At 39.4% G+C, this 12219-nt stretch overlaps 1 protein-coding gene across 1 annotated transcript in view; it reads left to right on the forward strand.

Annotated features, from left to right (window-relative positions):
* The first annotated feature begins 2150 nt into the window (after positions 1 to 2150).
* The window catches only part of ube2j1 (ubiquitin-conjugating enzyme E2, J1), a 20435-nt gene continuing 10366 nt past the window's right edge, over positions 2151 to 12219 (forward strand). The window contains exons 1-3 of the mRNA XM_027152419.2: positions 2151 to 2503; positions 10732 to 10805; positions 11926 to 12057. Coding sequence (XP_027008220.2) covers positions 2473 to 2503; positions 10732 to 10805; positions 11926 to 12057 — 237 coding nt within the window. The 5' untranslated portion in view covers positions 2151 to 2472. The remainder of the gene's footprint in view (positions 2504 to 10731; positions 10806 to 11925; positions 12058 to 12219) is intronic.

Below are 12219 nucleotides of genomic sequence, written 5' to 3' on the forward strand. Positions count from 1 at the left end.
AGTAAAAAAAACAAGTGCTAAGTGAGTGATGATAAATGTGGCATAATTATTCTTATGTTTCTATAACAGCACAATTGAAAGTCCTCTTATATAACAGAAATTTACCAAAGACTACAAATGTATTAATTTAGTAATGAATGAACAATCAATCCATTATTTGTCGTGGATTTGTCCACTCACAGTGAAACATGGGTGAGAATTAAAAGTATAACGTCTTCTTTAAACGATTTGCACTGTTTGCATTAGGATGCACAGATGCATTTTATGTGGCTAGGACACCTTACTTTCAGTCCTTAGCTCTGTGTCATTCTACGTAGTTCTGTCTTTGTTCTATTTAGCACCGTGTTCCTGGAGAAACGTTGTCTCGTTTCACTATGTACTGCTTCGGCTATATATTGAAATGACAAATGGAACGGTTTATTTCCGCAGACAATCGCCTTGAATAACAACTCACCATAATTATATTCCCTGCTTCATATCTATAAGTACTGCATTATCAGAACTGTCAGTCATCACACCATCCGTATATGTTATACACACTACTGCTGCTGTGTATTGTACAAAAAGCATAATATTGCACAACACAATTATTTGCACTACCGTGTACTTTTCACACTTTATGTACATAACTGATCAGTCAGGTATTCTGTATTCATATGTAATACTCATACTGTCTATATTGTCTCACATCGTCTGCATTGTCTTGTCTTGTATTGTATAGTGTTATTTATATCTGTATTGTATTGTCTTGTATAGTATAGTATTATTTATGTCTGTATTGTATTTTATAGTATAGTGTTATTTATGTCTGTATTGTCTTGTATAATATAGTGTTAATTATGTCTGTATCGTCTTGTATTGTATAGTATAGTGTTATTTATGTCTGTATTGTCTTGTATAATATAGTGTTAATTATGTCTGTATTGTTGTCCTGTATAGTATAGTGTTATTTATGTCTGTATTGTTTTGTCCTGTATAGTGTTATGTCTGTATTGTTTTGTAATCTGTATTGTCTCACATTGTCTGTATTGTCTTGTATAGTCTGCATTGTCTTGTATAGCCTGTATTGTCTTGTCTTGTATAGTATAGTGTTATTTATGTCTGTATTGTCTCACATTGTCTGTATTGTCTTGTATATAGTCTGTATTGTCTTGTCTTGTATAGAATAGTGTTATTTATGTCTGTATTGTCTCACATTGTCTGTATTGTCTTTTATATAGTCTGTATTGTCTTGTCTTGTATAGAATAGTGTTATTTATGTCTGTATTGTCTCACTTTGTCTGTATTGTCTTGTATATAGTCTGTATTGTCTTGTATATAGTCTGTATTGTCTTGTATATAGTCTGTATTGTCTTGTCTTGTATAGTATAGTGTTATTTATGTCTGTATTGTCTCACATTGTCTGTATTGTCTTGTATATAGTCTGTATTGTCTTGTCTTGTATAGAATAGTGTTATTTATGTCTGTATTGTCTCACTTTGTCTGTATTGTCTTGTATATAGTCTGTATTGTCTTGTATATAGTCTGTATTGTCTTGTATATAGTCTGTATTGTCTTGTCTTGTATAGAATAGTGTTATTTATGTCGGTATTGTCTCACTTTATCTGTATTGTCTTGTATAGACTGTATTGTCTTGTCTTGTACACTTGTCTTGTGTTATTTATGTCTGTACTTTTGAGAGTCACAAACAGCTAGGAACCAAATTCCTTGTGCGTGTCAGCACACTTGGCCAATAAACCTGATTCTGATTCTGATTCTGATGACAATTAAAGCTTCCTGACTTGACTTGACATACTTGATTCGAGGTCACACCATAAACAGAGTTGGTAGTTGGAATTTCACATCGACGTTGCATTTGTAAAGATTTATACGTTCCTGAAATGCAGCATATGCTAACATGGTGCTGTTTCTAGAGCACGAGACGTTCACATTCTATAAAGCATTTCATTGGATGAACACAAAACAAGTACAGGATGAGTCATAGAAAATATACTTAAGTTAGCAAAGTCACCAATGTCGGCTTTTATTGTCCTTATATACTCTCCAGAACATTAAAGGTACAATTTTTTTTTTAAATTTTTTTTGAAACACAAATTCTGAATTCAGGGGACACTTTAAATGTGTTTAAATAAAGTTTTGCCATTCAAAATCTTTAAGTTTGTTCCTGCTTTCGCTTTTTCAGCGCCTGTTAGTGGGAGGAAACGGGGCAGAATTTCACTTTCTCACCACGTCTCTGAGTTTCTGCCACGTCAGTTTGTACATACACGCCGTCGGGGCAAATAAAAGGCAGCTCGGTATTCAGGACATACTGAAAAACAAGACTCTGTAAGCTAACAGGCTAATTAGCACACAAGCCCAAGCTGTGAGGCTAATGCTAACAGGCTAACAGGAGAAGCTAGCCGTCTATAGTGTGAGCCTGGGATCACAAAAACACGTCGTTTTTTAATTTATTTTTTATTTTATCGTGTCAACATGGAGGGCCAATACAACCTCAAGAGTCCGGGTGAGATAAATAACTGAGGTTTTTTACTTCCAATATGTATTAATGTGTCATTTTAGCTTGGTTTAAGGTTAGCATTCTAGCTACAGGGGCAGTATGTTTATGTTTATGTTTATCAGGCTTTTATAAGAACAGGTTTTGTTTACATTTATTACGGAATATGTATTTGTCCTTAACATAGAGAGCTAGAACAGTGTATAGAAAGCTGTGTTTAAACACCAGAGAGATGGAAGCATACAAAAATGCGTTGATTTATAATAATAATAATAATAATAATAATAATAATAACTTTTAACACACTATCTGAGAGGTTTTTTAATGCTATGTTAATGTTATTAGACTAGATTTTGGCACGGGTTTTGTCTTATATCCGTGTTTGTCATGTAGTTACAGGTGGATTTTACATGTGTGCATCACATGCCTTATTACTATGTTTAGGAATTATTTATTTATATAATATATTCCTTCCTCTATAGTGTACTGTGACACGGAGTGTTGTGTTCGTCTTAAACAGCCTGTTATACACCTCTTTTAAACCTCTTATACACTAAAGAAAAACATGTCAGCAAAAATATTTAAGTTCCTGTTGTCGTTGATGTCAGCAGTCTGAGGTTTTTTCACTCTGAGAAAAACCCCCAAAACAAAACAAGACACACACCCTGTCATGATAAAATAAAATACTGTGACACTTCCGTAAATGTTTAACAAACTTTTTTTTGCCAGAAAAGGTCACATAGTTGTGCTGCACTCTGCAACGATTATTATTCATAATAACACTCTGTGTTGTTTATAACAGGTTATAATCACACCCTTCGTTGTCAACCAATTGAGGACGAGGTTCACTTTTGAGTCTGGTTCCTCTCGAGGTTCCTAAAGCTTCCATCTAAGGGAGTTTTTCCTCACCACATTCACCTCAGGCTTGTTCATTAGGGATAAATACGAACACATTTAAAATATAAGTCTAATATTCATCTTGAATCTTTCTATAATATTAATCTTTCTATGATGCTAAACGTTTTGCACATTTTGTTCTGTAAAGCTGCTACGAGGCAATGTCCATTGTTAAAAGCACTATACAAACAAAATTGAATCCATTAAGTCCAGCATAGAAAATTACACAAGTTGCTTTTATATAAAATGAATTCTGATTTGGTCTGAATAGAGACTTCAGCATTGCTGTGGCAGATGATACGTTGAGTCTAATAAATGATTGAATACATTTTTCAAAGGCAAGGGAATTTTTTAAAATCGCTTTCTTCCCTCTGATAATCCCAGTGCGTATTTATTTTTTAACCGTAATCCAGCCGTCGTTACGTGAAACGCTTTAGGAAGCTTTAGGGACCTCGAGAGGAACCAGACTCAAAAGTGAACCTCGTCCTCATTTGGTTGACAACGAAGGGTTTGATTATAACCTGTTATAAACACCACAGTGTGTTATTATGAATAGAAAGGTTATCCAGAGTCAAAAGTGAGGTGCAGTGTGAAATGTCCTTATGTGCCATTAGACAGAATCCTGAATCCAAACCAGTTGTACACCAGGAAGTATTATTATTAGTATCGGTAATAGGTGTAACTAGTAGTGTAACTAGTGGAGGAAAGTCTATCATACGAGCTATGTGTAAGAGAACGAAGCACCTGTTGAAGGTGTGTTTCAGTACACAAACAGGTGGCTCACTTTACAGCCTGTGCTATAAACCCCGGTAGACTGGTTTTACTTTAGGCTCAAAATCTGTAAGGAAACTAAAAAGAAAAGATCCTCCTTTATTTTTGTCACACCTTCACTTTCGTATTCTCTAACAGCCTGAAAAGCGTAAGGATGTTTTATTGTCGTATTTGAGTGCTTTTAGATCATTATGACATGCTGTAGGTCATGAAGTGTAAGGTGGTTAATATGAAACCCTCAGATATAATAGGGAAAAAATGGTACCTGTTGAAGCTCAGGCGTGACATGTTTACCAAGTTTTTGATGTATTTCTTTTTAAATATGTTTGTCATCATTTAACACTCCTGTGCTTGCAAAGAAAACTATGATGTGGTGTTCTTTAATAAGTAAAAACACAATCATTGTCAAATTTCTATGGTGACTTGCTTAAAATCTCTTAATTGTGATGCACCATTTTGTTAACACACCCCATAATTTTGTGTGTGTGTGTGTGTTATAATTGCTTTGCACAGCACTCTGGGTATTCCTCGTAGTCCAGAGCTTTTGAAGGACACTCGTAAACTGTTATGTAAGCCGTTTATTTGCACAGCCTTGTAATATCCCACGTTAGGGGTCTCTGCCCTCTGCCAGACCTGTCCATCGTGTCAGTTATCACATGAAGAATTGTGGTGATTCTGTTTTTTTTAGTGCTCTTTGCAAAACATTTCCCCAAAGTGCACACATTTGCACTCTGTAGCTGTTCTTTCTGACGTTTCTTTCAAATCGGGATGGAAACATACCTTCAGTGAGAGAGAGTGAGAGAGGCAGCAGGGTAGGCAGCGACTTAGCTGTCATAATACCGTATATCACAGGATTTGCCAGGACAGCATCGCGTCTCCAAGGAATGGGTCGAGAGTTCACACGCTTCTTTTCATATCCCGCAGCGACCGCACTTGTCTCTTCCTGTCATCTCTTGCAAGAACCCGAGCGATGCCTCCCACGTCCACGGCTCGGTTTTCCTCATGTTTTCTCGGCTCATTTACGAGTGTGTACAAACAACTTAGCACAGCGGGAGCAAAACAAGCTTCCGAAATATTGAGAGTGACCAGAGGATTGGCTTTAACTAACGTAGTAGCTTTCAAGGCCCAGAGCAAACACTGAGAGATTTAAATCACCTAAATAATGGTCATAAAAACTAGCAGGCTAATGCTGTTGTTAATGTGCTGAGCCGCATTAACCCCGAGCAAACGGACTATTAAACATGTGCTCAGGCTAAAACTATGAGTAGAAGCAGCTGCATAATGCAAATGGACAGCTGTACAGTTGTTTCATGTGCTGTTTTAAGCCTCAAGATATGCAAATGCTTTTATATGCGGTCTACTTGCTGACTGAAATATGTAACCGTCAATGAAAACAATCGCAGCTTCTTTCTGTTTGCTGGGAATCGCACATTTCCTCCACGTTTCTTATCTTTATCTTTGAGGACTACACTTCCCTACAGCCTGTTACACCTCAGTGGGAACCGAGGTGATGTCAACTCCTTATAGACTCGCCCGTGTTAGCCTCACTGGCATTTACTGTGGCAGTCGATCCCGGTCAATCCATCTCCAATCCTCTCGTACCTTCTCTGTCTCCGTGTCTCTCTTTCTATTTCTTTCTCTTCTCCAGTTCTCTTCTTGTCTCACTTGTTGCCTGCTGATCAAAGCCTGTCGAACTTGTCTCCAGGCGCTCATTACCCAGCATGCCTCGCACATCCATAGCGGCATCCATAATGGGCTCCCGCTGCGCGAGAATCCGAGCGGGTTCAGTTTTCTGTCTCTCTCCATCGTGTCGTAGCTTTTCATCAGCAGTGTAGAGGTGGGATAAGATGTGTAGCTGAAGAAGGCTGATATGTAGACCGCAGCGCTAAGTGACCCACAGTACTGGAGCAGAGAATGTTCTCTCGGTAATGAGCTAAAGGTAATGGAAGCTATAGACACACACACACACACACACACACACACACGTGCAGTGTCCATACATCACGGAGCTGCTTGAAATTATAGGGTTTTTTCTTCTGTCTCTCACTTTTATTATTCATTATTTCTTTCTAAATGGTTTTCCTCTCTTATTTCTCTCCTTCCATCTTTCTTCGTCTTTCATTTCTCTCTCTCTCTCTCTCTCTCTCTCTCTCTCTCTCTCTCCTTGTTTGGTTTTATTGGGGACAGACTGATCAGCAGTGTGTTCAGTATAGAGATCACACTGTTTTGTCATTGCAGTTTCTATCACTTCTCCTGCTCTATATTTCACACTGACTCTTTAATGAGGAATTAAACTCGAAGTCCTGCTTCCTCACTGACTTCAGTCTAATCACAGCACAGAAGACCGAAAGCGTGCTGCGAACGTGATTAAATTTGTTTTGTCTCCTCCGTGCTCCTCTCATTCTGGCTCATGTGGCCCTCTGATAATGTCCCTCAGCCTCTGTGACTAAATGTGAATGAATGTGCTGGAGAAGGGCAGTTAAAGTGGACGAGTTCTTCTGAAGCACCAAGCAATTCAGAGCACATAATCATCCATCTTCATGCTGCTTCTCTCCCACTGCACACTGATCTGGATGAAGAAAGACAGTCTGCTTTTTTTTTTTTTTTATTTCCTTCATACAGAAATGATTGCATCATTGTGGCAGGAAAAAGACATCTCTCCTAATCAGATGTGTCAACAAGCCATAAAGCAGCAGAATTCACTCCTTTGTGTTAGCAGTGTTTATAAAGCTTCAAATACCGCACAAGTGTTAATACAGCGTCAAACACCGCTCCAGTGTTTATAAAGCTTCAAATACCGCACAAGTGTTAATACAGCGTCAAACACCGCTCCAGTGTTTATAAAGCTTCAAACACCGCACAAGTGTTAATACAGCGTCAAACACCGCTCCAGTGTTTATAAAGCTTCAAATACCGCACAAGTGTTAATACAGCGTCAAACACCGCTCCAGTGTTTATAAAGCTTCAAATATCGCACAAGTGTTAATACAGCGTCAAACACCGCTCCAGTGTTTATAAAGCTTCAAATACCGCACAAGTGTTAATACAGCGTCAAACACCGCTCCAGTGTTTATAAAGCTTCAAATACCGCACAAGTGTTAATACAGCCTCAAACACCACTTCGTTGTATATACAGCTTTAAACACCAGTGTATATACAGCTTTAAACACCGCTCCGGTGTATATACAGCTTTAAACACCAGTGTATATACAGCTTTAAACACCAGTGTATATACAGCTTTAAACACCAGTGTATATACAGCTTTAAACACCAGTGTATATACAGCTTTAAACACCAGTGTATATACAGCTTTAAACACCAGTGTATATACAGCTTTAAACACCAGTGTATATACAGCTTTAAACACCAGTGTATATACAGCTTTAAACATCGCTCCGGTGTATATACAGCTTTAAACACCAGTGTATATACAGCTTTAAACACTGCTCCGGTGTATATACAGCTTTAAACACCGCTCCGGTGTATATACAGCTTTAAACACCACTCCTGTGTATATACAGCTTTAAACACCAGTGTATATACAGCTTTAAACACCAGTGTATATACAGCTTTAAACACCAGTGTATATACAGCTTTAAACATCGCTCCGGTGTATATACAGCTTTAAACACCAGTGTATATACAGCTTTAAACACTGCTCCGGTGTATATACAGCTTTAAACACCGCTCCGGTGTATATACAGCTTTAAACACCACTCCTGTGTATATACAGCTTTAAACATCGCTCCGGTGTATATACAGCTTTAAACACCAGTGTATATACAGCTTTAAACACCAGTGTATATACAGCTTTAAACACCGCTCCGGTGTATATACAGCTTTAAACACCGCTCCGGGGTATATACAGCTCTAAACACCAGTGTATATACAGCTCTAAACACCAGTGTATATACAGCTCTAAACACCAGTGTATATACAGCTTTAAACACCACTGTATATACAGCTTTAAACACCACTCCAGTGTATATACAGCTTTAAACACCAGTGTATATACAGCTTTAAACACCAGTGTATATACAGCTTTAAACACCAGTGCATATACAGCTTTAAACACCGCTCCGGTGTATATACAGCTTTAAACACCAGTGTATATACAGCTTTAAACACCACTCCAGTGTATATACAGCTCTAAACACCAGTGTATATACAGCTCTAAACACCAGTGTATATACAGCTTTAAACACCAGTGTATATACAGCTTTAAACACCACTCCAGTGTATATACAGCTTTAAACACCAGTGTATATACAGCTTTAAACACCAGTGTATATACAGCTTTAAACACCAGTGCATATACAGCTTTAAACACCGCTCCGGTGCATATACAGCTTTAAACACCGCTCCGGTGTATATACAGCTTTAAACACCAGTGCATATACAGCTTTAAACACCGCTCCGGTGTATATACAGCTTTAAACACCAGTGTATATACAGCTTTAAACACCGCTCCGGGGTATATACAGCTCTAAACACCAGTGTATATACAGCTCTAAACACCAGTGTATATACAGCTTTAAACACCAGTGTATATACAGCTCTAAACACCAGTGTATATACAGCTTTAAACACCAGTGTATATACAGCTTTAAACACCAGTGTATATACAGCTTTAAACACCAGTGTATATACAGCTTTAAACACCAGTGTATATACAGCTTTAAACACCAGTGTATATACAGCTTTAAACACCAGTGTATATACAGCTTTAAACACCAGTGTATATACAGTTTTAAACACTGCTTGGGCATTTATTCCTTTCTCTCTTTCTTTTCAGTTTTTTTCATTATTAGATCTTTCTTTAGAGTTAGTGTTTTCTCACTGCTCTCTCTCTCTCTCTCTCTCTCTCTCTCTCTCTCTCTCTCTCTCTCTCTCTCTCTCTCTCTCTGTTTTTTTACACATTTCCCCTCTCAGAAGTTTCTATCTGAAACCATCTGAGTTTGCACCAGCCTAGCAGCAGCTGCTTATCTCTTCTATTTTAAGTTTTTTCTTGTTTTTCATTTCTGTTCTTTACGCACGCAAATTAGGGCACAATTTTCCTCCTTCATTAACACGTGCGTGCCTCGACTCGACTTTGGCAGAGCAATCAATCACGTTTCGCAATTTCCCGATTAACATATGTGAAGCTTAGTCCCTGGAGAACAAGACATAGAGTGTGGTGTTCCCTGTAATTGCAGAGAAAAGCTCACACTGTGTGTGAGAGAGAGAGAGAGAAGGAGAAGGAGAGAGAGAGAGACTGCAACAGGGAAGCAGCTGGGAATCATCTGGCCCAAGACAAATCCTTTCAGCTGGGCATCCCCTTATCCGATCTCCCCCAGATCCGACCTCCCCCAGATACGATCTAATGCGTTTCTCCTGCCTCCGTTGTATGTCTCAGCTGATGCACTTTTCAACATGCAGTACGACTCTGCTGCATTTTCCTCCTTGCACTATTCCGTCCATCCGATCCGGTTTCGGCGCAGAAGCAAACACACGCTCGTTCTGCAGCTTTAATTATTTCTCTCTTTTGGACAGCAATGATTAGAGCAGCAGGGTGATGTGGAGCATCACGGGCGCTTCCCCGTGGAGAACGTGAGTGAGGAGAACCCTGTGAAGCACTGTGTGTGTGCAGAAAATGGTGTTTATTATCTCATGAAGAGAGCAGCAGAGCACGGAGTCTGGCATGAGGGATTTCTGTGAAAAGAACGAGAGAGAGAGAGAGGGGGAGAGAGAGACAAACGGAGACAAAGTCATACAGACTGATAGAGAGAGACAGAGAGAGAGACAGAGAGAGAGACAGAGAGAGATCTTTTGATTATTATACACTACATTCCTTTTCCCCTGTCAATAATTAACGTTAATTACCTTAAAAGAAAAAAGTTCTTGATGGAGTTTTTAGTTCCTGACCCTGTGAACTAGCATGAGAAAAAGAACACAAAAGCTCTCTCTAAGTCGCTCTGGAGCTTCGGGGCATCAACTTACCATAATAAAAATAAGCAATTTAAACTTGACCGTGTTTCTAAAAGCACATAAATTGTAGGATTCAAGTCGAGGTCGAGGCCGAGTTCACACACTCAGGAGCACTAGTAGGCTACACACGTTTATTCTGGGATTTTCACTAATGGCAAGTTTCTTTTGTAAAAGCACTTACCAGCGTAATAAATAAGGCTGTGTGTGTGTGTGTGTGTGTGTGTGTGTGTGTGTGTGTGTGTGTGTGTGTGTGTGTTTGTGTGTGTCTGATTATAATGTCTGGTGTTACTCTCAATTTACACTTGACTGAACGTAGCTCTGCTGATGTATAAACAGAATAAATGAAATAAACAGAAAATAAACGAAACACATTAAAGCAGGAGTTTGCTGCAGTAAATACTTTTGGCTCCAGCACATCGAACACGGAGCAATATATAATCTGAAGAATCAAACCGTCAAAACTTCGAGCACGGACGTAAATCTGAGGATGTTTTTTTCCGAACAGATCCGGGTTTAACGAGTAAGCGTTCCGCCGAAAGTGTCTGTGTGATGATGAGTCAGAATGTATAAACATATAATAAATGTTCTGTCGTATCTTTCAGCGGTGAAGAGGCTGATGAAGGAAGCAGCTGAACTGCGAGATCCCACTGAGCACTATCACGCCCAGCCTCTGGAGGTGAGCTTCAGCCAGGGAAACTTAATCAGGGCTTTTGTTAGCAGAAGCATTTTGAGCTTTGTGGCGTCGTGCACAAAATAAACGGCCTAACTGGCAAGCGCTTCTTATAGCAAAGAGATAACGGCACTCGTGGCTTCCTAACCGCATCGCACAGCGCTACAGTTTTCACATCGTGGCGATGATCTTGACTCGGAAGTGGAAAGGTGAAGAGATGGGATTTTTAAAGGTCAGAAAAGTGTCGTCGTTTTTTTTTTTTTAGTGTTTTTAAATTTGCGAATATTGTCAAGGTTTAACACGATTATCATGTCTGTCATCAGCACAACACGTCGATTGTTCCAGAAATTTGCAAGGAATGAAGATTTTCTGCAGATATGACATCAGCGTCATGGCGATGTTAATTCAGCTAAAGCCCTCTAACCATTGTCACGTGTCGAACACGAGTAAAGCTGTCAGACATTTACTTGTGTTAGGAGTCTAAGGGCCTTTTTACACCCGGTCACTTCATGTGTTTTCTCTGATCCGATAGCTATCTGATTCGTTAAAACTGTTCCATTTACATCAGGCCACATAAATGCGTCTCGGCGAATCGGATATCGATCCAATCTTTCTCCTCCCACCCAAAATGCAAATATATTTTACCTCATTTCCGTTTCTGGCGCGATGTGAGTGACTCATGAGTCACTTGCGAGTGACGTTTGGGAGGAGTGTAACGCTGACGTATGTGGCTTGAACAACCACATGCATTTACACCTGTCCAGTTTTATCTGAAACGCGTCCCAGACCTCCTCCTGAAGGGGTTCGGACCATCGGATTTATATCCGTCTCGAAAACGTTTCTCAGGGCATCTAGACCTGGTCTTTTTACCATTGGCTAGCTATCGGATCACAGAAAACTCATGAAGTGACCACACAAAAAAAACAAAAACACGTCTCAGCAAGTTTCATTGCACATTTTGATATAATTCCTGGAGGGAGCGACTGTGGATTTCCTTCTTATTACATCAAGCCTTGTTGTGTTTTTATATTATAATATATATTATTACTCCTGACTTATTGAGTTCTCTAAGGTTGGGATGGCTTTTTTGTATTTGGGACAATGTGTGTGTTCATGTTTGTTTTAGGATAACCTGTTTGAGTGGCACTTCTCAGTCCGCGGGCCTCCGGATTCAGACTTCGACGGGGGGATCTACCACGGCCGCATCGTTCTACCTCCCGAGTATCCAATGAAGCCACCAAGCATCATCCTCCTCACCGTAAGTGGTCTCACTCACTCCTGCATCACCCACGTTTATGGGTTCGAAGAGAACGCGATTGGTTACGATCTGTATTCATCATCATCGCATGGTGCATGTCAGTCGGATTAATAGTTTAGGACAACGGTCTTGGAGTTTTCTCTCTCTCTCTTACATGGTAAC

Source organism: Tachysurus fulvidraco, chromosome 9, assembly GCF_022655615.1.
Source record: "Tachysurus fulvidraco isolate hzauxx_2018 chromosome 9, HZAU_PFXX_2.0, whole genome shotgun sequence".
Classification (NCBI taxonomy): domain Eukaryota; kingdom Metazoa; phylum Chordata; class Actinopteri; order Siluriformes; family Bagridae; genus Tachysurus; species Tachysurus fulvidraco.